Raw genomic sequence first — 18,944 nt, forward strand, 5'->3', positions numbered from 1 at the left:
TTCACAGGTAAAACAGGTCGGAGAAACACGAGTGGGTTGCCTGGAACGCTACAAAGTCGTAAGTCGTGACTTGAAGCTGTAATTTACGGTTTCAAAAGCCTGCCTGGAACGCAGCATTAGCCAAAACCACCGGATCGCTCACTTCTGCTTTAACAACATCAAAATTAAATACATTTTAAAAGTCAGTTGCATTCATTCCTAATGGCTCTATCTATCTGCAGCTTTCCATGGTCATTTCTAGAGGGAAAAAACCCATTTCTATTCCGCTGTTTTGACACCGCTCCGCCTGGCCATGTGGATTTGTTTACAACGAAGCCGGTGAAAAATCAATAGGGAGCGGTGGATAACGTTACGATGTTACAACGTGTCCGTCACCATGACAACCCCCCCCCCCCCCCCCCCCCCAGAGAGAGAGATAAACACTGACTCTATCTGTCCCGGAGCCACGGTGCTGCAGTTGGCGTTGGGGTGACAGCTGTCTGGTCGACACCCGTCGGCGAGGCCGCAGCCGCCGCCGGCCAGCGAATCAAAACCAGGAAGACACTCACAGTGGGACTGAGGACACACACACACACACACACACACACACACACACACACACACACACACACACACACACACACACACGGGGTCACAGGTACAGCTGAGTCATCCTCATCCTGACTTCATCACACTGCAAAATCTCTAAATCTTACCAAGAATATTTGTCTTATTTCTAGTCAAAACAAATCTCATTCTACTTAAAATAAGACTCATCACATTAAAACGTATCTTGTTTTTAGACACTTTTTACTTCTTTCAAGCAGATTTTCACTTGAAATAAGTAGAAAAATCTGATAGTGGAGCAAGTTTTTCTTTCTTATTACAAGCACAAAAACCTGCTTCCACTGGCAGATTTTTCTACTTATTTTAAGTGAAAAATAGTTTGAAACAAGTGAAAATGATCTAAAAACAAGTTAATGTTTAGGTGATGAGTCTTATTTTAAGTGGAAAGAGATTAGTTTTGACTAGAAATGAGACATTTTGACAAGAAATAAGACAAATATTCTTGGAAAGATGTAGAGTTTTTGCAGTGTACTGATCCTGATCCTAATCACTCCCCACCACTGAATAAATTCATTCATAAAAAAAATAATGAAGGACGAAGAACCAGAGCCTTAACAAGAGGTGACTGTAATGTACCGAGGCGCAGAACAACATTTAGTCAAATGGTTGTTTCTGTAAGAGGAACTCAGTCCTGGAACAAGTTACTACAACACATCAAAAACTGTGAAAACTTCTTACTCTGTAAAAAAAAATCTCAAACATTGGTTAAAAACAAATCAGACATGTCCTCATATAGCTTAAATACTGTCTAATCTGATGTCTGTCCCGGGGCGTGTATGGTATATTGTTCTTTAACTGTGGGTTAAAGTTGTCTGTTCTTATTTGTTTTGCCTTGATATCGTCTGTCTGTGTTCTGTCTTGTAATTGTCCAGTGTATGACTTGTCATCACAAGGTTTTAAAGTCTTCTGTGTTTATGTCTTTTAGAAACCTGCCTTGGGACTGCGGCTGAAATTTAGCAGTTGTGCTAAATATAGTCCGGCACATTTACACTGATGCTGTAATGCGTCACACTGCAAAAACTTGAAATCTTTCCAAGAATATTTGTCTTATTTCTTGTCAAAATGTCTAATTTCTAGTCAAAACTAATCTCTTTCCACTTAAAATAAGACTCATCACCTAAAAATTTACTTGTTTTTAGATCATTTTCACTTGTTTCAAATTCATTTTCACTTAAAATAAGTAGAAAAATCTGCCAGTGAAAGCAGTTATTTTGTGTTTGTAATAAGAAAGAAAAACTTGCTCCACTATCAGATTTTTCTACTTATTTCAAGTGAAAATCTGCTTGAAAGAAGTAAAAAGTTTCTAAAAACAAGCTGCTTTTAATGTGATGAGTCTTATTTTAAGTAGAATGAGATTTGTTTTGACTGGAAATGACATTTTGACTAGAAATAAGACAAATATTCTTGGTAAGATGTAGAGTTTTTGCAGTGCAGTGTTGATGAATGTGCACTGTCCCAATTCAATAAAGAAATAAAGAAATGAAATGAAATGATCCTGATCCTGACCTTTCCCGGTCCGTCGTAGACGCATCTGGAGGAGCCGGGCACGCAGCCGCCATTTTGGCTCTGACAGGGGTCGACGGCGGCGCAGACGCGTCCGTCCCCGGTGTAACCTTGGTGACAGGCGCACAGGTGCTGGTTGGGACCGGTGTGGACGCAGGAGGCCTGGGCGTGGCAGACCGGCCGCACACACGGGTTAATGGCTGAGGGAGAAAAACAACACAATGTGATTAAGGAAGATTTCAATTTTGAGGAGTCAGGTCGTCTGGCCGTTTTTGGTCATTTTGTTTTGTTTGTGGGCCACACAGTTTCATCCAACATGGTTATTTGTATTAGGTTGTATGTTGTATAGACCAGTCTGCTGTCATCTTAATATGTGAAGCAGCAGGTTCTGTCAGGTTCAGATGGCCTGCAATGAAAATACTGATAATGGATAGATATCACGTGACGTCACACAGCGTTCGCAGCCGGTCACAGCGCCATCTTGGGTACCGACTTCCAAAGGCAGTCTATGGGCTGTGACCAAGGGGGCAGTTGTCAGTCTGAGAAGTGAAGCTCACTTCCGCGTTCAAAAAACTGCAATCCCCTCTTCTTCCTCTGGGGGCTGGTGTCAGAAAGCAGCATTCTCCATAGACCCCCATGTTAAAATCGCCGACTTTACATCCTCAGTAAACATGTTAAAAGCCTGGTGTCAGAACGTTTTTTCGTCTCAATCGATAGTTTCTACCCCCGCACACACTCTGAGGGGGGTGAATTTTTTTTTAACTCTATAGTTTTACTGTTATTAGGTTAAAACTCTGACCAATTAGGGCGCGGAAACATTGAGTGACAGGTCCGAGCAGCTCCGGAGACAGGCTGCTTCGAGGCCAGTGGGCGGGTTCTTGGCCGGCCAATCCAACATGGCGCTGTTCAGGCCGCCATATTTGAGTCACAAAAACGACTCCCCAAAACCAATGGGTGACGTCACGGACGCTACGTCCATTCTTTTTACAGTCTATGGCTGTGACCTAATACATCCATGGCTGTGACATCAAATCTCACAAAAATAGTGGATAAACCTTTTTTTATTACATGGCTCTATTGAATGTCGTATTCCGATAATTTATTGATATTTCTGATATTTATTTACATCTTGATTTTGCATTTAACAGTCTGTTATTCCTGTTTAACAGATCGTTGCTAAGTAAAATACACTAGGTAGGGACGCCGCTCTGATCAGCGCAGCACAGAAAAGAGAAACGATGCAGGATATTTACTTTCTGTTTCATTTTTTACCGTCATTAAACAGCTTGGGAGACATGTACGCCAAGGGAGGCTGCCTCACTCTACTGAGTGTGAGCAGCACGTACGTTCACGTTGCTTTCGTGAATTGTAAATACACAGACGCCCCCTCGGTTTTAGCGTCCAGCAGTTTAGCGGCTAATTCAACAGCAGTGATGGATAACTGTACCGGAGAGGCTCAACATGAGCTTCATTTGAGGAATAAACAGCAGCTTTTACCTGACGGGAGACCGACGCCTGAGCTACGGTAGCTAACAGCTAGCAGCTAGCAGGCTTTTACCTACTTTTCCTCTCTCCCTCCCTCCCCCCTCCTTTCTTATCGCACACACACGGCCCAGGTTGTCTGTCATATCTGTTGTAAACCTTGTAATAACAGCTTGTTGAGTACAGTTAACACTATTGTTGCTTCGGTTTGAGTGTGGATTATTAATTGTTAACGGTTTGTTTAATGTGAGTGGTGGTCATCGCGTCCTGATGAGTTGGGTTTTAATAACAGCTGATAACATAACTGTGTAGATGGTGTGGATTGTGATGAGAAGGTGTTGCGCATATTAAGACTTATTTGTGCAAACCATTGTGCAAAACCTGTTTGTTGTGACTTTTTGCGTGATAAGATGATTTGCCGAATTCTTCTTCCATTCCTGCAGCCTTTTGTCTCAATGTTAACGGTGGCAAAATGTCCAGATATTTTATTACTTTATGAAAATAAATGTCTGTGAGTTAAAAAGAAGTGGGCTACGCATTTCTGATTTGATTTGGCTTTTCGTGTATTTGGAGGAGAGACAGAGCGAGCGAGAGAGAGAGAGAGAGAGAGAGAGGTCCGCTGGGTGAGCTAGATTAACTTTTAACAGGAGAGAGAGCGGCGCACCGCGCTGTCAAAGATCGTCTCAGCAGAAATGGTGTGTGCTTTCAAGGCAAGGCCATCAAAATGAGAAATATCCATATCCAAACTACATCAGGCAGCAGTCATTTCTGGTCAGAGAGGATGTGGCTGCACTGAGCTGAATAGAGGTTAACTCAGTGTTCGGTACCCAGCATGGCGGCGGCCAGGTGGAACACACCGTGACGTCACCTACTGATAAGTATCTATAAGAAGAATAAAAAACTTCAACTGGTCTTGTTTCATGGCATTCTTAAATTGAGAAATTGTGCAAATGGTCTTACTCTTCAAATAAGGCAAATAATCTTGTTGCTCCACTGGGTTTTATTGTAAAACATTTTTATACTCTGTTTCTATTTCATTCTAGCTCAAAATTAGCTGGAATATCTTATCAAGAAAAAGTAAGCCACACTTTCTTAAAATGAGATAATTTTTCTAATGCAAAACATGCTTGACAAGATTAATATTCTTTTTGGACAAAAAATAAGACTTATTTCCTTGATACAAGGCTTTTTTTTTACTTTCTTGAAATTCCTTTTTTGCAGTGCAACAACTCAACCAATCAGAGATCACAACAGAGATACGACCTGCGAGACTTGAACTCCATGTAGTTGAACTACTACCAAGATCATCGGTTGCAGTAGACTCCCCTCACGTACATCACTTTACTCAACAAGACTCATCAGGAAGACCAATAAGATGATAGCAGATCACTCTCACCTGTACTGTACTGTCCTCCTTGTATATTGTATTGTATGGTATCGTGTGTAGCTACTATTTATTGTGGTGTATGTGGTGGGAGTATTGTATTGTATTGTTTCTCTGGGAGAGCAAAAAACCAAGACACATTCCTATCAACTTGTTTCTACTTGTTGACATGGCAATAAACTTTTGAATCTTGAATCTTGAATCTTGAATCTACAGAGCTTCACTACAACCTGCTGGTAGCTGGTCTGTCCTCTCTTCCTATGAACCAGTCTGCCATCCAGTCCTCCATTAAGCTGGTCTGTCCTCTATGAACCAGTCTGCCATCCAGTCCTCCATTAAGCTGGTCTGTCCTCTCTTCCTATGAACCAGTCTGCCATCCAGTCCTCCATTAAGCTGGTCTGTCCTCTATGAACCAGTCTGCCATCCAGTCCTCCATTAAGCTGGTCTGTCCTCTATGAACCAGTCTGCCATCCAGTCCTCCATTAAGCTGGTCTGTCCTCTATGAACCAGTCTGCCATCCAGTCCTCCATTAAGCTGGTCTGTCCTCTATGAACCAGTCTGCCATCCAGTCCTCCATTAAGCTGGTCTGCTCTCCCTTCCCATGAATTGTACGTTTACGTTTCCAATGGTTTTCAGTCGTTGTCATAGTTGCGGTAAACGCATGGATCTATTAACGCTGGCTTTTAACAATGGATGTCCATTTGTGTGATATCCATTGTTAAAAGGTGATGTGATGATCCATGCGTTTTACAGATTTTCATTGAAAAAAAAATCGGAAAAATGGTGGATAGGGGAGCTTCCCCAATACTAGAGCGCTGTAAAAGAGAGTAAGGACACCACCATTGACTCCCGTGGTAAGGGTTTAAGGGTTTAAGGGTTTAAGGGTTTAAGGGTTTAAGGGTTTAAGGGTTTAAGGGTTTTGCCCCCCTAGTGGCAGGATATGGGTATTGCAAAAGCGCCCAGAAAACCCATTCACTCCAATGTATGTGTGTTGCCCACTTGCTGGTAAATTGATGAAAACGGCCGTGTTTTTGTTTTTAGGTGTCTTGGTCATATTAAATTATATTTATAATTTGTTTATTACAAAATGTAGATTGAAACATTCATGTAGACAACTGTTTTTTTTACTCTCCTATGTGTTAATGTTTATCTGTAAAGGATCCTCAATGATGTTATTAACGTGGGTGATCTAGAAATGTCATGTCATGTCATGAATCAGGCCAATGCAATTAAACAAATTATAAAAAGAAACTGGGAAATTTTGAGAAGTGATGGCTTCCTTAGAGAAGTTCTCCCAGATGCTCCCACTGTCAGCTTCAGAAGAGCTCCTACCCTTAATGATAAACTGGTGAGGAGTCATCTTACTTCAGCTCCCCGTAAGACATGGCTGAATATGAGAACACTAGGGAATCACAAATGTGGCAATTGTAATCATTGTGATAACATGGTCAATGCTAACTCTTTCACAGACGTTACTTCAGGTTGCAAATATGATATCAAATCATTCATAAACTGTAACACTACGTTTGTTGTATACAGACTGGAATGCCCGTGTGGCCGGTTTTATGTTGGGAGAACGAAGCGTAAATTTACGGTACGACTAGCTGAGCATAAACATGCCAGTAGGACAGGGAACCCCCAATATCCTACGGCTCTACACTGTAACGAGGCCATGCAGCCACAGTTGTAATACCTTGAAGATCTCAGGTATAGAGCACATTGCCAGTTCAGTAAGGGGGGGAGGCAGGTTAAAACGGCTCTTACAGAGGGAATCCTTTTGGATATATACTCTGAAAGCTACACAGTATCCAGGCCTGAATGGTGAACTTGACTTCTCCCCTTTTCTTTGTCTAGGCAGGATCCAGCTCCTAATATGTGTCTTCCTTCAGCTTCCTGGATGAGAAACCCCTGTTTAGTTAATTAACCTGATGATTTATAATGTTAATTAACCTGATGATTTATAATGTTAATTAACCTGATTATTTATAATGTTTGAAATGTTCTCTATTGTTGATTGCTTGTATATTTTGTGTTATTCTCCTTTCATGTCTGATTGGATGTGGATGTATATTGTATTCTGCTGATTAACATCACATGTGCCTCTACCATGGGGCCCGCCCAGTCATGTGACCTCTCCCTATATATACAGGTTACATATGGGCGGCCATTTTATACCAGCCCTGATGAAGGCCTGTGGCCGCAACGCGTTGGCTTGGTTTTAATTTGTTTGGCCACGCTGCAATAAAGGCTTTTTAAAATCACCTTCCTACTCTGAGTGCCTCAGTTCCCGCTACCACCTGGTATCTGGATCCTCACACTGAAGAGCAGCAGAGGTAGAGACAAGAGACAAAGACAGCTGACACCCATGCAGCACTCCATGCAAGTTTTTTGATTGATCTATAAATGTCCTTAAATTATTGAAAACACCACACTGCTCATTCACCAACAATGCAGAGATGTCAGTTCTTTTGCAAAACCCATATTCCTCCACCAGGAGGCGCTGCCATTGGACCAATGCTGTCACTACTCTCTGTTACAGTGATATAACAAGTTATATCTATCGCTCTACCCAACACCGTCTACGTTGCTACGGTAACTCACACAGACACTGGTCCCCTGACTTCTGGTAACCAGGTAAACACTGACAGACCAGCCGACCGGTCAGCGCCTCCTCCATGCAGCGAGCGTTCTGCTGACAGCGCAGCGCCACGCAGTCCGCTGACTCTGCAACAGGGGAGGCACAGCAGGTAAAGGGTTAATACGTGATTATTGATCATAACTGATTATAACTGATTATCAGATCGGTAACACTTTACAATAAGGGTCCCTTAATTAACGTTAGCTAGTACATTATTAAGCATTAATTAACTGTTTACAGATATATTATAGATCATTATTATGTATTACTTAGGATTAGGAAACACATTAATTAATGTAGCCTATTAGTAAGCAGTTAATTAATCTTTACTACTCAAAGTTAGTTAATAAATGATTAAGTAATAATACAAGTTGAATAATGTAATTAGTTATCATTATGTACACTGCAAAAAATCTAATATCTTGACAAGAATATTTGTCTTATTTTTAGTCAAAATGTCTCATTTCTAGTCAAAACAAATCTCATTCTACTTAAAATAAGACTCATCACATTAAAAAGCAGCTTGTTTTTAGACACTTTTTACTTCTTTCAAGCAGATTTTCACTTAAAATAAGTAGAAAAATCTGATAGTGGAGCAAGTTTTTCTTTCTTATTACAAGCACAAAAAACTTGCTTTCACTGGCAGATTTTTCTACTTATTTCAAGTGAAAATTTGTTTGAAACAAGTGAAAATGATCTAAAAACAAGTTCATTTTTAGGTGATGAATCTTATTTTAAGTGGAAAGAGATTAGTTTTGACTAGAAATGAGACATTTTGACAAGAAATAAGACAAATATTCTTGGAAAGATTTTGAGTTTTTGCAGTGTATGCATTACTCAGCATTAATTAACACATTAGTTTATACATTAATGCTTAATAATGTACTAACTAATGTTAATTCCCAGCGGGTTATATGCAATATCTCTTTTTTTGGTGGACTAATGTTCCCAAATGCTTTTATATTGATATTTCATTATGTTTTTATAGGTTTTATGTTTTGTATTTATTCTGTCTTGTGTGTGTTGTGTGGTATCACAGCGGGGAAGCAACGTGAATTTCGTTGAATTCTTTTTTCAATGACAATAAAGGCTAATCTAATCTAATCTAATCTAATCTAATCTAATTAAGGGACCCTTATTGTAAACTGTTACCATCAGATATCGTATTAATAAACTGACCTTGATCACAGTTTGGACCTTTGTATCCAGAGAAACAGGTGCATCGACCGTCACCTGTCAACCCAGAGTCACACAGACCGTGCACACAGGTACACACTGCACACACACACACACACACACACACACACACACACACACACATGGAACAGATCAATAGCCTGAACATTTACAAAGCTTGTTTAAATTGGAGGAAGGGGACTGAAACAGATTGAAGCTTGATTTTAAACATTCATTTGCAAGGTTAAGCTTAAAACTAATGTGTATTTCTGTTGCAGGTGTAAAACTACGGCATTCACAAAGCAAGGAACTGAAAAGTTGTACAAGTATGTCTCAGTTTAAGAAAATGTTTAAAAAAGAAAAGATAAGTATCTACAAAAAAGAAGAAGGAGAAAGAGAAAAAGAAGGGAAAAAAGAAAAAGATACATTGTTTGTTTGTTTGTTTTTCTTGTCATTACTATGTTTCATCATCTTTAATATTTTGAAACAGAGACTAATACTGGTGTTGAAGTAAGCCAATGTAATTCTAACAACAGAGAGGGGCAGGTATTATAAGTCTTTTCTTCATCCTGCTCCTTTTTGTTCATGGTGAAAATGTGTACACAATGTATATGTGCAACTATGTGAGAATGTAAAACCATGAATGAAATAAATCAAAATGAAATGAAATGAAATGAAATGAAATAGGAGTGAACGTCTGTGAGTCGTTTTATTGAGAGTCAGTCAGAAGTTACCTGAGCTGCAGGTGGAACCGTAACGACCCGGTGCACAGTCCTCACACGCAGTACCTGCAAAGCCCACCTACACACACACACACACACACACACACTTTACTCATCATTGATAAGCACTAACTGTATTTATAAACTACATATGAACAAGTATTCATGTGTTAGAAATGAAGAATTCAGTATTTATTATTGGTTAACTAACACTCAAAGGGATAGTTCAACATTTAGTCAAATTGGCCCATTGCCATATTAATCCCTATAGTCATAGCAGTAGGTTCGTTACCTTTAATTGTCGGTGCAAGCTGTTTTTAGAACGGCGGAGCAGAGCCATGAGCTGCTCAGAGCTACGCTACGGAGGCTCATTATGGGATTTCTTTGGTTTCCCTCATCATCAAACTCATCAAATACACAATCCAACAACTCCACAACGCTCTGGTGGACAAGTTGTGAGCTGCACATTCACCACGCTATGAGATAATAACACAACGTTACCACACAGAGTTGTTTTAGAGGGAAATACAGAGACTGATGATGAAAAACTGTCCCTGAAGGCAACGTGCATCAGTGGTTTTACATGAATTTCCCTCTAAAACAACTCTGTGTGGTAACGTTGTGTTATTATCTCATAGCGTGGTGAATGTGCAGCTCACAACTTGTCCACCAGAGCGTTGTGGAGTTGTTGGATTGTGTATTTGATGAGTTTGATGAGGGAAACCAAAGAAATGAGGGAAACCAAAGAAATGAGCCTCCGTAGCGTAGCTCTGAGCAGCTCACGGCTCTGCTCCGCCGTTCTAAAAACAGCTTAAAGGTAACGAACCTACTGCTGTGACTATAGGGATTATGGCAATGGGCCAGTTTGACTAAATGTTGAACTATCCCTTTACTTGTGTCCAGGTGTGTTACCTGACAGCTGCAGGTGCCGTTCCCTCCCAGGCCGTCGGAGCAGACTCCTCGGCTGCTGCACGGTCTCTCTGGCTGCTCCGGACACTCTGACACACACAAGACAGGAAACAGCTTCATCCCTCCATGTGTGTGTGTGTGTGTGTGTGTGTGTGTGTGTGTGTGTGTGTGTGTGTGTGTGTGTATGTATGATGTACAGGGCCGTTGTATAGGGGAGAAAGGTGATGATAACTCTAGGGGCCCAGCGCCCAGTGGGGCCCATAAAAAACCCCAGTAGTCTAATCTTTGTATGACTGATTTATTCTGTGCAAGACCCTGACTAATACTCATAGTACACTGTAAAAACTCTACATCTTTCCAAGAATATTTGTCTTATTTCTTGTCCAAATGTCTCATTTCTAGTCAAAACTAATCTCTTTCCACTTAAAATAAGACTCATTACCTAAAAATTAACTTGTTTTTAGATCATTTTCACTTAAATTCACAATAAATAGAAAAATCTGCCAGTGAAAGCAAGATTTTGTGCTTGTAATAAGGAAGAAAAACTTGCTCCACTATCAGATTTTTCTACTTATTTCAAGTGAAAATCTGCTCGAAAGGAGTAAAAAGTGTCTAAAAACAAGCTGCTTTTAATATGATGAGTCTGATTTTAAGTAGAATGAGATTTGTTTTGACTAGAAATGACATTTTGACTAGAAATAAGACAAATACAAAACAATTGTAGCACTTTGAGATCGTGCCGATGAAAAGTGCATTACAAATTAAATTTATTATTATTATTATTATTATTTATTATTATTATTATTATTATTATTATTTATTATTATTATTATTATTAAATATTCTTGCTAAGACTGAGTTTTTGCAGTGTAATGCTGCATTAGCATAAAAACAAAGAAGGCTAAATAAAAAACAATAATACATACGTAGTCTAAGAAAAAAAAAAGGAAAAGTTAGGGGGAGGGGCCCACTTTAGTATTCTTTAAGGGGGCCCAGAATTCATAGCAACGGCCCTGTGTGTGTGTGTGTGTGTGTGCGTGTGTGTGTGTGTGTGTGTGTGTGTGTGTGTGTGTGTGTGTGTGTGTGTGTGTGTGTGTGTGTGTTGAAGTCAGTGTCAGCACATTTGATTTGATTCCTGGTGCCTCAGAGGAAGGAAGTCCAGGTCCTGCATCCTGCACCGAGCGCGGCGACATCATGTGACAGAGTTACACCGGTGTGTTCACATGTTGGGAAGCGGAGCTGGAATACCGACCCTAACCCTCCACTCAGATGCCCAATTCCAATTCTAGTTTTCATCCCTACCCCTACCCCTAGCCCTTAACCCTTGCCCCTTGAAACAGAGCTACAAGGAATTGGGACCCCCCTTCAACAGTCACATACAGTCCAGGCCAAAAGTTTGGACACACCTTCTCATTCAGTGTGTTTCCTTTATTCTTCTTCTGAAGGCACCAAAACTATGAATGAACACATGTGGAATTAACAAAAAAGTGCATGTGAAATAACTGAAAACACTTTTTCTTTTCTTCTTTGTCTTGTCTTTCTTCTTTTCTTCTTCCTCTCCTTCTTCCTCCACCTCCTCTATCTCTGCCCCCACCAGTTCTAGTTTCTTCAGAGTAGCCCCCCCTTTGCTCTGATTACTGCTTTGCACACTCTTGGCTTCTCTTGATGAGCTTCAAGAGGTGAACCTGACCTGAACATGGTTTTCACTTCACAGGTGGTGTTGCCTTGTCAGGTTCATTAGTGGAATTTCACTGAGAATCTACAATGTAAATAGTCATGAAAATAAAGGAAATGCATTGATTGTGTCCAAACTTTTGACCTGTACTGTATGTCATCAGTCTCTGCTGGCTTTCACATAAGCAAACGTGACGAGCCAGAACCAGAACCAGAACCAGAACGAGGGCTAGGGCTGAGGGGGGAACTGGACTTCACCCAGAGAGTTTCCAGGCCTGAAGCTCCAGTTTGTTTGATCAGCTCCGAGGCTCCACGTGTTCGTAGCATCAGAGTAATGCTGCGTTCACATGGAGTCCGGACGGAACGGTAAAAACAAACAAACTGTCGGACGGCACGGCAGCACAACGGCAAGACGCGTCACCATGCTGCTATGGCAACGCTATGGCAACGTCAACACACTCGTTGAGTTTACCGTCGCAGCAGACGGCAAAAGTGGGCGGCTGTGGCTCAGGAGGTACAGCGTGTCGTCCACTAACCGGCAGGTCGGTGGTTCGATTCCAGGCTCCTCTAGTGTCGACATGTCAAAGTGTCCTTGTAGTGGGGCGGATTAGCTAAACAATCGTTCACTTTGTGATAAAAGCATGAAATTTGGTGGATGTGTTGGTGAATATGTTTCAAACAAATCTGGATATCGGGCCACCTCAAAAGCGCCCCCTAGTGGCCGTGGCAGCCATTTGTTATGCGAATAAATGAATGATGAATATAAACTGCCCTTTTAATAATACCAACTGGTGATGTATTGTATATTGTTGGAAAGCCTGATTAGTCACCTTTACAACGAGGTACAGCTTGTAAGGATCGTGCGTTCATGGAATGACTAACGGGGCTAAACGTGTGGGTAGCGCCCCCCAACAATGTGCATCCCCTATGGGGCAGATTAGCTCAATAAATCACAAGAATTGTTTATTTAACAATTGTTTATTTTTGCTTGTTGCCCGGGTCAACTACAAGCAAAAATCTTAAGTAGACATCTTAAGGGTCCTTAAAAACCAAAAATGTTTGAAACATATCCACCAACACCTCCACCAAATGTTGTGCTTCTACCACAAAATAAACAATTCTTGTGATTTATTGAGCTAATCCGCCCCACAGGGGATGCACATTTTTGGGGTGCGCTACCCACACGTTTAGCCCCGTTACTCATTCCATGAATGCACGATCCTTACAAGCTGCACCTCGTTGTAAAGGTGACTAATCAGGCTTTCCAACAATATACAATACATCACCAGTTGGTATTATTAAAAGGGCAGTTTATATTCATCAGTCATTTATTCGCATAACAAATGGCTGCCACGGCCACTAGGGGGCGCTTTTGAGGTGGCCCAATATCCAGATTTGTTTGAAACATATTCACCAACACATCCACCAAATTTCATGCTTTTATCACAAAGTGAACGATTGGTGTAAAATATTGAGCTAATCCGCCCCACTATTGGGCAAGACACTGAACCCACACTTGCCCCTGTAAGAATGTGTGTGAATGCTTAGTTCCCTGCACTATGCCCAGTGCTGTATGTATGTGTGTGAAAGGGTAAAGTGCTTTGAGTGGTCCAAGAGACTAGAACAGCGCTATATAATTCCAAGTCCATTTAAAATATTTGAACTCGGGACCTCGTTGCCGGCGACGGTATTTTTTGCCGTGCTTCCCCAAGTTTTACCGTCATTCTCTCGTTCACTAACATGGAGTCCGGCGTGCCATCTGCCATTTACCGGACTCCATGGGTGAATTCCAGTCCCCCCTTAGCCCTAGAGCCCGTGGCCCTAACCCTTCGTTTTGCGCGTTCACATGAAGTGGTAGGGGTCCCAATTCTGGTTCAGACGAGGGTTAGGGGGAAGTGGTCTGGCTATCTCGCCCTCGAAACGGAGATTTTTCAGGGGCACACTACGGACCGAGGGCTATGGCAAGTTTCCCAGAATGCATCTTGCGGCAACCGGCAGCTGTTTTATTTCTGGCTGTAGCGCTGCTGTTATTACGTCATTTTGTTAAGTTTTAATATTTTTTCATGAGAGAAAGTAGCTGTTTAGATCCCAATGTGCGGTGGGTTTATCCACATGAGGCTGTTTAGACGTTTGCTCCGGTGTTTTTGGGAGAAGTGAAGCTCCACGTTGGAGCAGATCAACGTGTCGTCACAGAGACACCACCCGTCCAGAGAGCTGGTCAGCCGGCCAACCTCCGTCATCATCCCGGGGGAGAAAACCATCGCTAATTACCTTACCCACACGTTTATAGAGGTTTACCACCGGATGGTTACATTATTTTTAGGAGATAAATGTTGGTCTCATTGATGAAAATGTAACAATTGTGGCATTAATTTGTTTGAATTAAAAGTGAAGCTTCATGTGTGTATTGGACAGAAGAGCAGCGCTGCCTGGGGGCTCTGGAGCCTACATAAAGAAATCACCACGTTTACATCAATAAATAAATGTTTTACAATGAACCGATCAGTCTTCATTACATTTCATTTTATTTTATTAAGTTAAAGCAGATATCAGTGGAATGTTTTTGTTAATATAAGACCTAAATAGTCCTATTTTCCGTCAGCAATCACTTACATGAAGTATTTCAGCCTAAACACGAGTCTCTCCGTCACTCTGCTCTGCTGTAACCCGAGGAGAAAATTTTCCTTGTGGGATACAAGTGTTATCCAATGAGGGGAGAGAACGGCATGAAGGGCTGTGTGTGCAGCCAAGGGATGCGCGTGAATGTGGTGACGTAGCACGAGGACCAATTGATGCCTGACAAGGGCGGGGGCTGCTAACTCATGGTGCGTTCAAGGAAACTCGTACTTTGTGTTTTTCCTTCCTGTGAAGTCATACCAGTTCGATCTGGTACGAGTTCACGGGTCGGAAGTTACGAGTGGCCGTTATAGGGAACTTTCACAGACAACAGGACGGTAAAAACACAAGCTAGGGGTTACCTGGAACGCTACCAAGTCGTAGTTGTGACTTGAAGCTGTAACTTACGGTTTCAAAAGCCTGCCTTGAACACAGCATTAGCTGAAACGGCCGTGCCGATGATATCTGCTTTAACGTGGTTCTGAATAGAGGATTTGTGGTAAAAGCTCGTCACATCTGCTTATATGAAAGCCAGCAGAGACTGATGACGCATGTGATTGTTGAAGTGGTGTCCCAGTTCGTAGGGGTTGACCTTTAACCCTTGCCCCTTGTAGCTCCATTTCAAGGGCAAGGGTTAAGGGCTAGGGATGAAAAATAGAATTGGAATTGGGCACATGTGAACGCAGCTTTAGTCTGACTGTTATGTGGATAGGTGTGGACAGTGTGGACATTGTGGATAGGTGTTACGTAACAGATGTGGACAGATGTGGACAGATGTGGACAGATGTGGACAGGTGTGCGTCCTCACCGAGACAGTCCGGTCCCCAGTAGCCGGGGCAGCAGCTCTTGATCTCCAGCTGCCTGTAGCACTCTGAGGAGCAGCCGCCGATGGCCAGGGTGAGGCTGGCCGTCCTGATCTGGTACTCGCAGTCCTTGGCGGTCGACCCGGGGGTCAGTCTGTACCCGAACGGACACGGGATCAACAGGCTGACGCTGCAGGACCGGCACATGGTCCGAGTCCTCAGGACCGTCTGGTTGGAGCAGAAGTTCTGACAAAACACAACACAACAACAAACAACACACGACCCAGGTTAGGGTTAGGGGTTTTTAAAGGGATACACTGCAAAAAATCAAATATCATACCAAGAATATTTGTCTTATTTTTTGTCAAAATGTCATTTCTAGTCAAAACTAATCTCATTCTACTTAAAATAAGACTCATCACATTAAAAAGCAGCTTGTTTTTAGACACTTTTTCCTTCTTTCAAGCAGATTTTCACTTAAAATAATCTGATAGTGTCCTTATTACAAGCACAAAAAACCTGCTTTCACTGGCAGATTTTTCTACTTATTTACAGTAAAGTGAAAATGTGTTTGAAACAAGTGAAAATGATCTAAAAACAAGTTCATTTTTAGGTGATGAGTCTTATTTTAAGTGGAAAGAGATTAGTTTTGACTAGAAATGAGACATTTTGACAAGAAATAAGACAAATATTCTTGGAAATATTTTGAGTTTTTCCCTCATGATCTCCTCCCCCTCATGTGGACTAAGGGCTGGGAGAAGTTTCAGAGTCCTCCGTGGCTTCTCTGAGTTACAGGGGGTCTCGGCGTAGCAGTGCATGTCCATATAACGGTTGCAAATGGATACCAACTGTCTTCTTAACAAAAAGACACAACAAAAAACATCCAGATACCTCCATGCTGCTCGTATGTAATGTCCCTCTTGTATTGAAGCCCCGACATGAGAAATTGTCCCGAAAAAAATTAAATAAGTCTATATTTCAAACTTGTTTTGTAGCGGAAGCTTCTCGAAGCTCCTCTTCCTGGTCCGTCCAACTGGGAAGAGGAGCTTCGAGAAGCAAGCTTTGAGAGCTTCGAGAAGCAAGTGAAAATCTGCTTGAAAGAAGTAAAAAGTGTCTAAAAACAAGCTGCTTTTTAATGTGACAAGTCTTATTTTAGGTATAATGTGAATTGTTTTGACTTGAAATAAGATAAATATTCTTGGTAAGATTTATTGTTTTTGTGTGGGAGATAAAGTGCATAAGTGCTGGGTTAAAGTGACGAGTGCTGAAGTGCAGCAGTGCATAGCTACCAGGTTGTGTTGCACGATGCCCTATATGAATATAAGTGCTAGATAATACTGCATAAGGCCCTAAAGTGCACATCACACAAGCGGAAGCGGAAGCTTCTCGAAGCTCCTCTTAGCTTCCGCTACAAAACAAGCTTGAAACAGACTCATTTAATTTTTTTCGGGACAATTTCTCATGTCGGGGCTTCAATACCAGACGGACATTACATACGAGCAGCATGGAGGTATTTGGATGTTTTTTGGTGTGTCTTTTTGTTACGAAGACAGTTGGTATCCATTAGCAACCGTCATATGGACATGCACTGCTACGCCGAGACCCCCTGTAACTCAGAGAAGCCACGGAGGACTCTGAAACTTCTCCCAGCCCTTAGTCCACATGAGGGGGAGGAGATAATGAAGGAAATTTCAATTTTGGGTGAACTATTCTTTTAAAAAAGTAGTTAGTTATTGTTACTAGATTACCTTCCCCAAAAAGTAACTGAGTTAGTAACTGAATTACTACATTATAAAAGTAACTAATTACCAGGAAAAGTAACCATTGTGTTCCTTTTTTACCAAATATGTCAAATATTTGGTTGTTGTCTGGAACTAACCAACTCACTCCGTATCCCTCCACACAGCGCGGAGGGATAGATAGAGATAGAGAATACTTTATTTATTTATTCATCCCTAGCAGGGAAATTCAAGTTAGTCTAGGACACTGAGTGAGTTGGAGTCTCGGCTCGGACTCTGAACCATCAAAGTGTTTGTGTGTGTGTAAACAGGAAGTGGCTGATGGTCAAACTGTTATCAGCTGCATCTGAGCTGCAGGAAGCTGTCACACACACACACACACACACACACACACACACACACACCGGTCCTGGACCAACGTGGACCAACTCTGTCCTGAGACGTCCAGCAACTAACAGACTATTTAGTGTGAAACAGAGGATTGAAATCTCCATTCACAGCTGATCAATGAAGAAACCATTGATCACTGATCAGATCCATAACAAATGTGGTTTTGTTTCTGACATTAAAGGGGACATATCATGCAAAACTCACTTTTTCACTGCTTTAGTAGCCTATAATGTGTATTTGCGTATCCGGAGTGCCTCCTAGTTTAGTTTAGTTTATTTATTTAAAAAGGACAGTGTGCAGTGACATTAATTATTGAGACAATAAAAAGATGGCTGCACCAGATTTAGCGGAGCCGCTAATTTCCATCTGTAGTCCTGTCTTACGTAAGTAGCCACATAACAATTTGACAGACAAACGGTTGCGACAAACATGGCAATTAGTAATCCTACATAAGTAGGCTACATAACAACATGACAGTTTTAAAAGCCTAGCTGAAGTGCGCTAAGATGTTTCTAAGTAATTAAAGGAGTGAAGTATTCGAGTGAAATAAATAAGTAATCAAATGGCACTGAGGCGAAGGGGACATTATTCCATTGTATGTGGCAATGCAGTAAGATACAATCTTTTTGGGAAGAGGTTAAAAGAGCAATAGGAAAAATGATTTCAAAAAACATTCCAATGGATCCTACATTCTTTATCTTAGGTCTTTACCCAAAAGGTCATAAGTACAGTAAAAGTGAACGAATAATAATAGATATGTGTCTGTTACATTCATTTCATTTCATTTATTGTTTATTTGTGACGGGACTTTGCATATTAATGAACATTATAAAAAATGTAAATACACCAGATTTAGCTCAGGGCCAAAAGATCCATTGCAATGTTTTGGAAAAAGATCAGCAGACCAAGTGTTACGTATTGGGTGAAACAGATGCTGACAACCTTTCCTTTGGAGAGAGTGATATGGAAACCGTTTAATGTGTTTGTTAATTGTATCGATTTAGCAAATGACAATGAAGAGGAATAAGTAGTCATGTAAACCTTGTAACAGAATTAATGAGTTCAAATACGCGCAATTGTATTAAGCCCTTAAATTATGTACAAAATGTTTTATGGCTGAGAAGTGGATGTTTGTGATGTGTATGTAATGTTTGTTTGTTCGGTTTTGTTCTTTCTACAACACTTGTACCATAACAGGTGCCTTCATTAATGGAGCACAGATCTACATATTGATATAACTGCATATGTAATACAAGTGTATGTGTATGTAAGAAAATGTTAATAAATATATTGTTTAAAAAA

At 41.2% G+C, this 18,944-nt stretch overlaps 1 protein-coding gene across 1 annotated transcript in view; it reads right to left on the bottom strand.

The window, feature by feature from the left end:
- stab2 (stabilin 2) overlaps positions 1-18,944 on the bottom strand; it is a 93,768-nt gene that overhangs the window by 71,569 nt on the left and 3,255 nt on the right. The window contains exons 2-8 of the mRNA XM_085769422.1: positions 15,519-15,759; positions 10,424-10,509; positions 9,524-9,590; positions 8,793-8,888; positions 7,577-7,699; positions 2,113-2,309; positions 428-555 (exon numbers count right to left, since the gene is read on the bottom strand). Of these exons, the coding sequence (XP_085625548.1) occupies positions 428-555; positions 2,113-2,309; positions 7,577-7,699; positions 8,793-8,888; positions 9,524-9,590; positions 10,424-10,509; positions 15,519-15,759 (938 nt within the window). The remainder of the gene's footprint in view (positions 1-427; positions 556-2,112; positions 2,310-7,576; positions 7,700-8,792; positions 8,889-9,523; positions 9,591-10,423; positions 10,510-15,518; positions 15,760-18,944) is intronic.

Source organism: Trachurus japonicus, chromosome 23 (genome assembly GCF_045865225.1).
Source record: "Trachurus japonicus isolate A0001 chromosome 23, Traja_1.0".
Taxonomy (NCBI): domain Eukaryota; kingdom Metazoa; phylum Chordata; class Actinopteri; order Carangiformes; family Carangidae; genus Trachurus; species Trachurus japonicus.